The sequence below is a fragment of the Drosophila elegans genome, unplaced genomic scaffold (assembly GCF_018152505.1).
Source record: "Drosophila elegans isolate 14027-0461.03 unplaced genomic scaffold, ASM1815250v1 contig_149, whole genome shotgun sequence".
NCBI lineage: Eukaryota > Metazoa > Arthropoda > Insecta > Diptera > Drosophilidae > Drosophila > Drosophila elegans.
Window position 1 is genome coordinate 22,361,809 of NW_024545513.1, and position 13,766 is coordinate 22,375,574.

General features: G+C 37.2%; 3 protein-coding genes across 4 annotated transcripts; 2 read left to right on the forward strand and 1 right to left on the reverse strand.

Moving 5' to 3' along the window:
- The first annotated feature begins 8,250 nt into the window (after positions 1 to 8,250).
- Positions 8,251 to 10,187, forward strand: LOC108135452 (probable RNA-binding protein 18). Of its 2 annotated transcripts, XM_017256195.1 has the most exons (5): positions 8,251 to 8,341; positions 8,404 to 8,492; positions 8,563 to 8,683; positions 9,505 to 9,597; positions 9,775 to 10,187. In XM_017256195.1, the coding sequence occupies exons 1-5, from the start codon at positions 8,330 to 8,332 to the stop codon at positions 10,057 to 10,059; spliced, it is 600 nt and encodes a 199-aa protein (XP_017111684.1). In that variant the 5' UTR covers positions 8,251 to 8,329; the 3' UTR covers positions 10,060 to 10,187. The 2 variants fall into 2 exon arrangements, with proteins under 2 accessions (XP_017111684.1, XP_017111685.1); XM_017256196.1 differs by lacking the exon at positions 8,251 to 8,341 and having other exon boundaries at positions 8,609 to 8,683.
- On the reverse strand, positions 10,149 to 11,843 carry LOC108135453 (probable 28S ribosomal protein S25, mitochondrial). The gene is made up of 3 exons (XM_017256197.2): positions 11,608 to 11,843; positions 11,341 to 11,535; positions 10,149 to 10,371 (listed from the first exon to the last, which is right to left on the reverse strand). Exons 1-3 carry the CDS (start codon positions 11,742 to 11,744, stop codon positions 10,200 to 10,202), a joined length of 504 nt encoding a protein of 167 aa, XP_017111686.1. The 5' UTR covers positions 11,745 to 11,843; the 3' UTR covers positions 10,149 to 10,199.
- Positions 11,844 to 12,501: 658 nt separating this feature from the next.
- Positions 12,502 to 13,732, forward strand: LOC108135433 (nucleoside diphosphate kinase 6). Its single transcript, XM_017256172.2, has 2 exons — positions 12,502 to 12,779; positions 13,282 to 13,732. Exons 1-2 carry the CDS (start codon positions 12,580 to 12,582, stop codon positions 13,532 to 13,534), a joined length of 453 nt encoding a protein of 150 aa, XP_017111661.1. The 5' UTR covers positions 12,502 to 12,579; the 3' UTR covers positions 13,535 to 13,732.
- The last annotated feature ends 34 nt before the right edge of the window (positions 13,733 to 13,766 follow it).

The window sequence follows — 13,766 nt, forward strand, 5'->3', positions numbered from 1 at the left end:
GGGATTTTGGGGATCAGCACATTTGATTCAATTAACTTTGTTTATCGCGCATAATGCATGGACTATCAATATCAATTGACATCAATTTTGGTCGCGTTGGAAGCCAATAGCATTAAGAGTAGAGGACGGTGGACGAGGAAAATGTTTGGACAGGACAGCATTTTGTGCCGAGGCATTGATAAGTTTTCTTTTAGCTGGCGACGGCATTTCAATTAAATCCTCCCCGACTAATTGAATTGAACCAAAATTGAATTGAACACCGCTTTGTGTTCGTGTGTTCGAGTTTGCGGCTGTGTTTGTGTGTGGGTATTTGCCTGCGTGTGTGTGGGTGAGTGAGTGTGAGAGTGAGTGTGAGTGTCACTTAAAGCTGACCCTGTGACCCATTAAATTCCACCCACTTGGCGCTGCAAAAGCGGAAACACAAACCAAAGTAATTTTAATTTTAGCTTGAGATGAGGATGTGGATGAAGTTGATTGGGGATGACATAGCAGTACGGTGGGGGGATTGCTTTTTACATCGCTTTAATTGCCAGCAAACACACACACACAGACCCACACACACACACACACACACTCCGACACCCACAGATAATTAAAAAGTTTTTTGCTGCCGTAAAATGGAAAAATCTTCGCATATTCTCGTCTTCAATATCCAGCGCACCCCATCTTGAAGATAACCCAGAAAGGATGTCGAGCAGCAGGCGGAGCAACAACTTGCCACAATTTACAAAACATTATTATATTGCTGTTGCTGTTGCTGTTGCTGTTGATGTTGCTCTTTGTTGCTCATCCCATTCCTTGCACTTTCGGTTTGTCTACTTTCCACTTATCTGGGGCATGCTGGGATCAAAAGTACAAGTAGGAGGGGAAAATAACAAATTTGTACAACAACCACGACCCTTTGTAGATAGCAATCAATTAAAAAAAAATTGTTGCAAAAATTGAATTCCTTAAATACTTAATCCAATGAACAATGTATTCAATTAGAACTTATATCTTGAAGTTACTTGGCTCATTGTTTAGATTCACTGCCAATTATAATGTAAGCCCTTTAAGGTAAGTTACATATTTTTAAAATTTATTTAAATCTCAAAGCAACACTTGTTACAATTTCTTAAATTTTTTTTTTTAAAAATCGATTTCAATTGAAGTGCTGCCAAAAATGAAAAAAAATGGAAATGAAAATGAAAAATAATTAAATATTAATTAGAGGGTGTCTCGTGGTCGATCATCGCGGTATTCTAGCACTCGAATTGGTGGCTCTTGCATTTCTGTTGTGCTTTTTATTACCTAAGCTAAAGACGTCGACGTCAAGAAAAAGCGAGCAAAAGTCATTTCGCCACTGTTCAAATAATCAAAGCGCCCCTCTCGTTCACTCACTCTACCCTCTCGCTCGCACCGCGTCAGCCCGTCTTCTCGCACTTATTTCGACGGCGCTACAAACGCCGGCAGAATACAATTTGATATATGGGTTTGCAACCGTTATACCTATACGACATATTCCCAGCCCACCGCACTGATGCACTTGCTCACAGATGCAGATACACCGGCTTACACAGATACACAAACGCACACACACACACACACACACACGCACACACGCACAGAAAGGAGTGCATTATGTGCCGGACAAATTTATGCAGAACTCGTCATGTCTTGTATGTAATTGTTAAAGATTCCCGTTGCAAATGCTGATGGCAATCCTCGAATAAGTTTTAATTAAAATCGAAATCTGTCGACATCTCGGCTTAACTAATTTGCATGACATCTCGAGACAGTTGGCACCTTGGCATTCCCGTTCGACCCAATAACACCTCAATAACACTCTTCTTCCTCAAATCAATTTATTGTCTGAGTATTTAAAAGGCATTCAACATATGGAACTAATTTACAATTAGTGCACAGCTTTAAGTTCAAAATCGGTCGGCAACTCGGCTTAAAATTTGCCTTGCTATTCCCTTTCCTGGATGCCTGTGTTAAGGACAATGCTCAGTTCCTTAAGCCGATTAATCATCAATCTATTGTCTTTGCATTTTCCAGACATTCAACAAAAGACATATGGAACTAATTTACAATTAGTGCATAGCTTCAAGTACAAAAAAGTTTTAATGAAAATCAAAATCGGTGGGCAGCTTAACTACATAATTTGCCTTGGCACTCCCGATTGGCATGGATGCCTGTGCTAAGGACAAAGCTCAACTTCCTCAAACCGCATAATAATCAATCTATTGTCTTCGCATTTGCCAGGCATTCAACAAAAGACATATGGAACTAATTTACTATTATTTCACAGCTTTAAGTTGGTAAGAAATATTTGAAAGCTAACGTGTGAAGTGTGGATTTCTGAAACTGATTTTGATGTGCTTTTAATCCAATTAGTTGCTTTAATTTGCTTCCCTACCTCAAACAATTTTATTTTCATTAAATTTGAATTATTTATTTAAAATTACAGTGCTGCAAGATAAGCTTCTGTCTAAAGCACTGATTAAATTTCTTTGAATAAAAGAAAATTTTAATTAGCATTTTGATGTAAATGTCATTTTAAGAGAAACCACAACTTAATTTTTTCCTTATTTAATAATCGTTTTTATAAAAAAAATTAAAATTCAATTTATGGACGGAATTAATTAATTCTGATACTATTTCAAAATGTTTATATATTCGATGTATATACATTAGGAAGAAATTAAATAGAAATTTTAAAAGCAAAAAACGCTCTTGGTAGTAAGTATTCATTACTTGAATGCTGCTGTTGATGCTAAAATATCTCAAATAATTTATAGATCAAATTAATATCCCAACGCTTCTCAACGCTTCCCGTCTGTAACTTATGTCTCTTGTTTCCGCATTCAATTGTTGTTAACCAATTTCCACTGCATCCTAAGATGTCTGGCACTTTGGCATTCTCGGTGAGCATTACAATACCTTTCCAGGATTCTAACGATAGGGATGGGCACTTCCTTCGTCCTGCAGCCGTTCGCTTCTTCATTCACGTTCCAGAGTTTTCGGCCGAGGCACTTTATTGCCTTCATATTTCCATGTCCTGATCCTAGACGCTGTCATAAATTGCACAAGCCTGGCACAAATGAACCATACACAGGACTAAGGACGAAGGACGAAGGAGGAGCAGGGCAAGATGGACACACACCGATGCGCATACATAATTTGAATAACTCACAAAAATGCACATTTATCGCATAATGCTCTCGTACATCAGCCAGGCTAGGACACACACAGGACCTGGCCAGTCCTTCCTCTTTTAAGGGCTGAGGCCCTCTAATTTCATGCTCGTGGGAAGCACATGGATTTACGCTAGTCTCCATAATAGAATATAAACAATTTTAGACCCCAAATACCCCAAAGATGTACTTCAAGAGCCAATAACCCTAAATTGTCTAATCTTTAACTTTCTGTACATTAATTTTTCAATATTATGCATTCAAATGCATCTGATTATTGTTAAACTATTATTTTTAGCCATTTACACATGTAAATTGTATGGGAGATTTCCATAATTTATTTAAGGTTAAATCTTGTCTCAGCAAAGACGCAATGAGTTAGATTATTTGCATCTTGCCAAACTAATTTTTAATTTTACGTTACGGTTTTAATTTGCAGCAAAATTCATAAAGACTGCGGTAAGGTTAAATTTTACAAATAAATGCATTATGTAGCCACAGGCGAAATTAATGTGCGTATTCATAATGTCTTTGCAGGAAGTCTGCTGCGTACAAATACAAATCTATTATATATTCGAGACCATCGAGTGTTGAATGTCAAGAGCAGACTCCAGCTGAAGACGTGTCCATAATTCGGAGGTCTCCCAGGAAACTTCTGTCTTCTTCGGTTGGTCAAGTGGCTGGTGGGCAGTGATGGAACAAATCTACCCATCTCGACTTATATACTTATCTTTACTACCTTTTACAATCTCTTTGACCTTTGTCATGTTTATATTTGGAAAGCTCAGCACTTTTTACGAGGCTTTTTGATGTCTCAGTGATGTCGATACTTCCAAGATCTGGTACAAAAATATCAATAATAGGATTTACTAAGAAGTAATGTGGAAAAATGTAAGGGTTTTTGCTTTAATGTTTTGGTGCGGTTTTAATGTTTTAAGTACCAAAAATATTTGTTTTTGATATATTGAATTAAGAAAACAATAATCATTCTAGGCATTTTAAAGTTTAAAATATATGCAATTTTGCTTGCGGTAAAAAAAAATATGAACTATAAAAATCCCAAATATTATTATATTATCATATATTGTCATATTATAGTTATATTATATAATAATTCACAGAGGTAGGAAGCGATTTCTATCACAGCATAGTATGTGCCACTTCTAAATTTAATTAAGTGAATAATTTTTGTTTTTAAATGACATGTTCGTTTATTTTTGTATTGGGTTTTAGCGACCTTAGAATGAATATATTAATCGAAGTTTTAATCGTTGAATTTAAAAAAAATGTTATAACTTTCATCACAATTGCACTCCCAGCACAAATCGATTTATATATTTATTATTATTTATTGATTATGCTGTAGTTAAGTTAGTTGAATTTAAGCGTGTGCCATTTGTATGAAGTTGTAACCCCATCAAAGTAGTACCCTTCCCAGCACAGGATTCGGATGTCAGTCGCAGTCCTGCTTGTGTCCACTATTTCCAAGAATGTCCGGCTGCCCCAGGCTTCCCATCCTTCAGCCCAGTTTGTGCCACACAGCAGAACTCATGACAAAATCATTACAACCATTTCGTGTAGTTATCGTTCCATATATGTATGTACATGCTGGCATACACATATCCTGGCCCCACTTTTCACCGAACTCGCCGCCGCCTACGTCCACTGTACCTTTTCTTCGTTACGTTGCTCTAGGAAATGGCAAAAGCTGTACAAAATTTGCATTTTTATAACAACCTAAGTCACCAGACGACTTTACTTTTCCAAGCACTTGAACTGGTTTGCTTCCTATACAAAGTTTTGCATGCGTGTCACCCCCACTCAACCGCCCCCTCCGCCACGCCTTCTCGCTGACGGCGCCTCCGTATCAGCATATCTAAACTATAATAACGGAAAGAAATAATGTTTAATATAGTTATGCGCTGCACACTTTATGTTAGCCATTATTGGTAGTATATTCTTATATTTAATCTGCAATTTTAATGAATTGTCTTTAAATTATATGTCTGTTGATTTCTTAATATTCATATAAAATATATATATTGAAAACTATAAGAAATACTAATTTGGTTTTGTAAGTTGTATTTTACTTCGTTCAGTGTTTTCTTGTGTGAGTTTAAGTGCATTTATAAAAGTAGTCATATTTATGAACTAGAAAAAGAAAACTATGTTTAAAAAAAAAAGAAAAGCCAAAAAAAATGGTGTCCATTTTGAAATTTGCCGCCGGCGCGGTGAACGCAAGGCAAAATGGTTAAAAGACGGAACAAGATGGCTTGAATAGGGGCGTGGAAGGGCTGAAAATAGGGAGGGCGTGGCAGGGTATAAGTAGGGACATATGTATAGAGTAGCTACGAACAAAAAATAAAACAGCAGGAGCCCGCAAAGTCTGCCCTTAACGGAAATTCATTTTGTTGGGAATTTTCCTGGAAGGAAATTATGAAATCCATAATTGGAACCACTTTTTTTTTGCCCACCACTTCATCACTTGGCAACTGCAAATGGCTTACCACCAATAACATTTTTAAAGATGATCGCAAAATACAGATTTGACTCTATAAAACTATGCATTACCCATAACTCAAAGTCATGGATTGAAATTTTTGCTAACCATTTGACTGTATTTATGAGCTTAAAAATTGTTCTTATTAAAATCTGCGACTTAAAGCAGCAATTTCGCTAGGGTAATTCGTATGACCTGCACCCACTAAATTGCCATTTTGGCGCCATCAAGTGATTTGCTGGAGGAATTACGTATGCAGAAAATGACCAACATGTTGCTCCCAGCTCTGTGCCATAAAAAATTGGCATACGAATAAGCGCAAAAGTTGTGGCAGGAGGAGGATGCCTTATGGAAATTGCAGCATGCATACTAAAATGCAATTTTGAGCTACACTGTGGTCTTCAAGCTCGATTAATCCCTACCAAGCAGGGGATTACATTTCCATTCTGAAAATAATTCGTACAAAAATCTGCACCGAATGTTTGGAAATACTTCAAACGAAGATAGACGCTTACACTTTCAAAAATGTATTGCGATGCACATATTGATTTATTATAGTAGTCCAAAATTTAACTATAATTAAACTATAATATATTATATTGTTTTGAATTTAAAATGAGACCACTGGTATTATTAAATCTATGAATACAATAAATGTATGAAGACCTTGTAAAGTTAATCTAAAAAATAATTATTTCTTGGGACTTCAAAATATTTGACTTAAAAAAATCTTGTGCAATTATTTACAAATTGTAAAAAAGTAAGACATTGTTTACGATGCGATTGAGTTTGAAGGCATTTACTACGGATTTTAAGAGTCTTGAATATATTTTTTTGCCAGTGTCCGGCAATTTCAGTTTAAAATAAAAACGTGTGCAATATTTTAAGAGATATTTATACAGTAAATGCTAAACAGGAGCAGACTTTAGAAGTATGACTTTGTTCATTTCTCTAAACTTTTAGGAGGTACGTTTATGTTTGAATGTATTTAAAGCGGTGGATTTAAAGGGTGTGGAGTGTTTTTTTGGTCAGTGTTTGGCTCGAGCTCCAAACTCCTTTCATATGCATGCGAGTGCGTCCGGGCTGGACAAACTCGATATGCATGGTGGAGCCCGGCGTCTCGGTGAATTATTTAAACAAATGCCGGTGCAGCAGCAGCCAGCAGCGATGCAGGACAAAGATCAAGCGCCAGTTTTTCATCATCGCTATCTAACTCAAAAGGACACCGGACAAGCTTGGCATATGCATCTCCAGGACCTCATCGCCAGGACCCCTATTCCACTCCCATCTCCGGCTGCTTGTTTATGGTGCTTCAGCTTAAGGATGGTAATTTGTGCTGGTCGTACGACAAGCGGATGAAAAAAAGACATGAAACCGGTCCAAAAACATACATGTATAAAAACCACGCTCACAAATACTTAACAAAAAAAGGGCTGAAAATATTTTACCAGTGTGGTATGGGTATTAATATATTTTATATACATATATTAATTTAAAATTTTTAAAAAACCCTATTCGTGTTTAAAGTTAACATAAATTCGTTTCGATATAGAGTAAAGTTTTCAAATATTTATATATGCATTTTATATATATTTAGATAGGTATTTTTAAAAATTAATTCACAACTCAGTTTTTGGAATTTTGAAATGCCTATGCGACCTTAAGCCATATGCGTAACATATTCTTGCACATTTCATACCCAACTTGGCATAAAAATAGCTTGCATTTTTGCACTCACAACGAGTCAGTGTCCAGAATTGAAGTCGTCGGAAGTTGTCCTTGGGGCAGTGAAAAAGTGGCCTGTGAAAAGGACCTCGAGGGAAGGGGTCTTGCTGGAACTTATCGCATACAATGCGCATTAGCAGTGTCTACACGAGTCCCCATCAAGTTATTTCCATCCTGTCCGGAGGACGTCTGTTGCATATTTCAAAGGGTTTTGTGGATTTCTCTCCGTTTGTCATCTCGTTTTAAGACGCTTGGAAACCATTCGACGTGGTTGTCATCTTTAAAAAGTAGACATTGGCTTAGGAAATTGGTATGGATAAAACACGATTAAAATTGCAAGAATTTTTTTAAACTTATTTGACGATTTAATAATTTAATTAAAAATAAATGAAAATAACTCTAATTCGTAACCTAAAATTATCAAAAAAAAAAATCAAAGAATATTTTGATCGTCATGGTATTTTTACAATGGCATTTTACTTCTACTTTTAACTTTAAAGTTTTATATATTTCCAAAGCGCACTTAAAATATGTATTTTATTCTTATTTAAATATTTATAACACTGTTAAAATGCTTAGTTATGAAGAAGAAAAATTGGTTTACCCTATGTTTGAATTTGTTTTTGGATTTACAATTGTTTTTTTTGTTTTTATTTTATTTCAGAGGGTAAGGATTTTTATTTAAAGTTTCACAAATACCCATAACATTTTTAAGCGGGCTTGTTTTTAAAACAGCTTTTAATGAAAATATTAAATTTATACTGATTTAAAAACTATACACATCCAATTTAGCCGATAGTCTCACCACACACTGGTGTGCTGTGTCAGCACTATTTGTGGTGAATTGCCGAACAGCTGACCGCCGCACACCTCGGCTCACCCGAATTCAACACACTGTAGTTTTGTATTTATTTTGGCTAACAAAATGGCAAATGCTGTGCGTAAATTAGCGTAAAACCTTACCTCACATCCCTTGTAACGAGTAAAATGTCCTTGCAGGCCGGATCGAGCGGTTCAGGCGGCGGCAGCGGGAACTCCGAGGAGACGCGACGCATTTGGGTGGGAAATCTGGACTCGCGCATCACCGAGTAAGTTGTGGATAGAAAAATGCCGTGCAAATCGGTCGTGCTAATAGTTCCCCTTGCATTTCCCCAATCGGTTTCAACTCCTCAAACTGATGCAAAAATGCGGTGCCATCGAGAAGTTCGACATGCTGTTCCACAAGGGCGGCCCCATGGTTGGCCAATCCCGGGGCTATGCCTTCGTTACCTTCGCGCAGGTGGGTACAGTGCGTTATGGCTGGTTGTAAACGATGCAGCGGTCGCAGGATCATTGGCAGTACAGGATCATTTCCATAGTACTTTTTGGTACTCAATTCCCTTAAGGAGCGATTGAATAGTCAAGATTATGTTGATTCCCATATTATTTCCACCTTTATACCTAACTAAGTAAAATAACTCAAAACTTCGGAATGTAAGCATCAGTCCTCTTCTTCATTCATTGTTATGTCTTTTACTCTATTCCTTTAAGAACCTATACAATAGAACTGTTCGTGGTTATTGCTAAATTAGCCTCTTAACAAGAATTTCATCTCAATTTTCGTACTTCTTGTTACTCTATAGGTATAGATAAAATCAAGGGTGGATAAAATCGAACTGGTTATGTGTATTCCTAGAATAAAACAGCAATTTGCTCTTGTGAACATAATTAAGCAACTTTTTTGAGAACTATCGGAATTTTTAGCACACTTTGACGATCTAGTTTTTAAGAGGCTATAAAAAGCAACAAATATAGAACTTCACTATATTTAGAGTAAAAATACGTTTTTATACCCAAAAAAAAAAAAAAGAAAAATTTGGTTAGAGAAAAGAAGAATTGTGCAAACATTTTAAATTGATTAAATATTTTACTAATTAAGCTTAATTTCTTTAAGAATTTATTTATGTTGTATAACATTTCAAATTTGTTCGATTATATCATGATTTGCAGAGCTATGATTCCGAATTAATAATAATATAACCATGTAAGGCTACCGCTGCGCCGTTTTCAGACATCGTGAATCCTGATTTCTTCTTACTAACAAAATATAATCCTTTCCAGAACGAGGGAGCCACCAATGCTCTGCTGAAACTCGACGGAACCAGCGTGGGAAATCGCTCTATAGCTGTGCGCTTGGCCAAAAACATCAAATATGTAAGCAACTCAAATGATTTTCATTCTATTTTCCAAGGGAGTCTTTACAGAAAATCCAGTTAAAAAGTTGATATAAAGATCGATTCTAACGATTTGCGCATGGAGCAGAAATAAATCAATTTGGGAGCTCAAGCCTTGCTCAATTACTGATTTAGCTTATTGCCTATCAACTTGCAGGACGACCTGCAGAAACCAAAGCCACGGCTGGAGATACCTGCCTTGGGAACCGGCAAACGCGAGGAGAAGATCAGCAAAACCGAAGCCATTCGTGCCATCGAGGCCAAGCTGAAAGTGCTGGAGCGGCAGACGGACGACAATCTCGAGCTGAATACGGCGGGCAGAGGTGAGGCCAACGTGCCTTTCATCCAGCGCTATCAGTTCAACAAGGACCGGGACGGATCGCAGCGCTACGGCAAGTCCTCGGCGCCATACCATCGACAGCAGCGTCCCAAGCGGCGCTAAGGTCTCCGACTGAGCCACCGTCTCATCCTCGTAGTCTGTAAAAATTCTAGTACTTAGGGCGCTACCTCAGCAGACGAGCCTTGCAGGTGTAATTTACAATTAATTTATTAAAAAAAGAAACAAACGCAGGCGGATGATATCTACTTGGGTGCAAATAGGACCTTGCCGCGCATGTGATCGGGCAGCGGAACAGTTCCGGGACAGGGAACCTGGCCGGGGATCTCGCAGATGCAGTGCCTGCCGCATCCGTAGCCGAAGTTGGCCGGGTTGTCCTTGCTCTCCTTTAAGCGCGCCTCCGCGTCCAGTTGCTCCCTGGAAATTGACAAAAGAACAAACGATTATAACATACATGCATTCAAAAGGTGTGTAAAATAAAAAGAGTGTTCAACAAAAAGGTCTCTTGCTATCTAAGTAAACTAATTAATAGCAAAAGAACGCTGAAATCGGCCGTTCGTTTCGATCTCAAAAATGGTCCCTATTTTCAACAGAGATTTCGATGGACAATAATAAGGTGATCGAGTTACAGTTGCGATCAAAACAATATTAGTTTTCATAGCTTATGGAATTAGCAACCAAAAATAGTTTGGAAGCTACTTTTGAAAAAGGTTTTTTATATTTTCGTAAAGCTAATACTATATAATCAATTGGGCAAATAAAAATATCCACATTTTTTGGAGGTATAATATTTTTCAATAAATTTTCAATATTGATGAACATTTATTTTTGCTTCACAAAGTGCAGATGAACAAGGATTTATGGTTATTGTTATGAAATTATTATTATTATTACTACAATATGAAATGTTAAGGAATTATTAACAGTTTTCACTTTCCTTAAAAAACTAAAAGAATATAGAAGGTTTTTGAAACCTCACATTGTTTATTATCAGCATTCAGCTAAATTTAAAGAAAAAAACTATGTTTAAAGGTATTTTTTGTAAGCACTTTACATTTTCCCAATACTATTGTTTTGACCGCAGCTGTACACACGTTCGAGGCCTGTAAAATAACCTCGATATTTAGTATAGAAACCATTAGGAAGTAACAAATAAGGAATTTTGAAGACTAAATTCTAGACTCATTAAGCTAAAATGAGGGCCTGAGTTTATTAACGCAATTTGAAAATATCTTTGGATATCATTGCGGCTAGTAAAAAATCCTGGTGAACTGGGAGAATATTAATGCTAATTGAGAAAACATCAAACACCGCATATTTTAAGCTTTCATTTCCCTGTTTTTTTTTTCGAGAAAGGAAGGATTGGATCTTGAGAAGGGTTCTTACCGGGTCTTGCCCACCACCTTTACCAGGTGTTCGATGATGTCGTCCCGATTCCGGCCGTCCACATCGATGAGCATGTCCCGTCCGTCGTCGAAGTAGCACCTTACGAAGGGTGAGGGCGTCATGTTCTTCAGGGTGAGCACTTGGACCTCGGGGTTCTTGAACTGGATCTGCGGTATGTTCCAGAAGACAAAGTCCCTGTGGGGGGAGTGGCGTTATTATTATATATTCCCTATACTCCATATATGTATCCCATAGATCCAAACTCACCGTGCTCCCGCGTGATGGTCGCCGTATGTGTTGTAGTTGACGCTGAAGATGCGCACCTTGTCCTTGAGCACCAGTTTTCCCGCATTCAGGTACTTGAGAGTGCGCCGGATGGGCTCGCGGCCCTTCATAAAAGGCATGATGTGGTTTTAATTCAAATAATTCGGGTAAAGCTAAGGGAAATCTTATAAAAGCGGTTGCTTGTGTAATGTGAACAGCTGTTTGACGCACCAGTGTGACCGCACGCTGCGAAGACTTATCGGTGTGCGTGGTGAAAAAGTTATATCGATATGATTTTAGCCTGACTCCACTTCTTTTAAACCCGCCAGCAAATGCAAGTTTTAAGCTTGTAGAACTAAAGAAGGAAATATGTATAAGCGCAACGTATATAACACAATATGAAAAAAATACATATAAATATATTTAAAAAAAACTTAATCATTTAAATATTTTATTTCTACATACCATAACTGCTGATGGCAGAACACTAGCGTGTTCTTTTGACTTTCAATAGTATTAAATAAAGAAGTTATTTTGACAAAGCAAAAATATTAATTTCAAATAATAATAATATACATAATACTCAAATACCTTATCCGATTCCATTTCTGAATAATTTAACATATTAATCGCATCAAATTATGTTCCATTTTGGTCACCAAAGCACAATACTAAAGAAAGGTCTTTTTAATTATTTCTCTGAATCTTAAGTTATTATTGTTCCTGTTGTATTATTCAAGAACTGAACGTAATTGGTTTGTTGTTTTTTTGTACAATACTTTTCTAAGTATATAAGTCATTTGCGAAATACCCCTAGTACGTTTGAAGAATTTAAAAATTTGTGCCGGTGGAATCAAGCTCTTTATATTTGCTTATCGATATATCGCCTTATCGATGTATCAGAACTGCAAGCGGCGGCTTTTGGTTAGCTAATTTGTTTACCTTTTATTGTTGAAACTCAAAACAATACATAAAATGGAAATAACTTTGGCTCTGATAAAGCCCCATGTGCTGCGAAACACCTATGCGATGCAGCAGATCCGGGCGCTGATCGCGCAGAATTTCACGGTTTTGGACCAGAAGGAGGTTTGCATTACGAAAGAACTGTCGGAGCAATTCTACGCGGAGCACAAGGGCAAGTTCTTCTACCACCGGCTAACTAGCTTTATGAACAGGTAAGCATTACTATTACATTAAAAAAAAGAAAAAATACCCGTTACCCTGCAAAACCAATTTAGAAATTGCATTCTTGAGCTCTTAAATCATTTGAGGGCCAATATTGTTTAGAATTTTCTGTGAAATGCACTTTCCTGCCTGCCTACAATTAAGATTTCCAAATTTCCCAGCAGATGGCGTAGCTAACTTTTGCGGCAAGCAAAAGTGTTTCAAGCGCCATCTGCTGGTGCTGACGATATAAATATGTTTTGGACCTAGTTCAAAATTATTCGTAATCTCATTTAAGTGGATATATGAAATTCTCTTCCTGTTTTACCTGCTTTCCTTCCTATTTATACAATAAAGATTCATTATTTTCGTGATTTGTCCATATTTAGCACGGTAAAGCATTATGAAATCAGAATTGCTATTTAAAAATATCTGTAGCCTTATATTGTCTAATATTATTAAATATTACCGAAAACTAATCAAAACAAATATATGTATGTATATCTCCCCCAGCGGACCCTGTTATGCGCTGATCCTGCAGTCGGAGGCTTGCATTCAGAAGTGGCGTGGTCTTCTAGGACCGACCAAGGTGTTCCGGGCTGTATATAGCGATCCCAACTGCATCCGGGCGTTGTACGGGCTATCCGATACCCGCAATGCCTGCCACGGATCAGATAGTGAGGCATCGGCCCTCCGTGAGATCGGCATCTTGTTTCCGGAATTCAACGCCGCTGTGGCCAACAGACAGGCGAAAAAGGATACGTAACCGAGGGTATTACGATCTTTGGACTAGGCAAAAGTTGAACTGCATTTGTATTTTAATCGTATGTTTGCTGACCGCAATTTAATTTAAGACTTATAAGTTTTTTATAGGCAGTTAAAAAAAGCTTTAATATTTTTAAAGTCATTCTAACCTGACGAATTTCTGAAGTTGACAAATAAAAAAATGATTGTTGAATAATTATAAGTAACGTTCTCAAATCTGTTCGATTTATGTA

Bases quoted from the DNA above. Each gene is read 5' to 3' on its own strand.
- LOC108135453 (XM_017256197.2), bottom strand. From the start codon at position 11,744: ATGCCTTTTATGAAGGGCCGCGAGCCCATCCGGCGCACTCTCAAGTAC. The intron at 11,536-11,607 runs GTGAGTTTGGAT...CTCCCCCCACAG, and splicing joins GACCATCACGCGGGAGCACG to GGACTTTGTCTTCTGGAACA. The intron at 10,372-11,340 runs GTAAGAACCCTT...GTCAATTTCCAG, and splicing joins AAGGTGGTGGGCAAGACCCG to GGAGCAACTGGACGCGGAGG.
- LOC108135433 (XM_017256172.2), top strand. From the start codon at position 12,580: ATGGAAATAACTTTGGCTCTGATAAAGCCCCATGTGCTGCGAAACACC. The intron at 12,780-13,281 runs GTAAGCATTACT...TATCTCCCCCAG, and splicing joins CTAACTAGCTTTATGAACAG to CGGACCCTGTTATGCGCTGA.
- LOC108135452 (XM_017256195.1), top strand. The intron at 8,493-8,562 runs GTAAGTTGTGGA...TTTCCCCAATCG, and splicing joins CTGGACTCGCGCATCACCGA to GTTTCAACTCCTCAAACTGA. The intron at 8,684-9,504 runs GTGGGTACAGTG...AATCCTTTCCAG, and splicing joins CCTTCGTTACCTTCGCGCAG to AACGAGGGAGCCACCAATGC.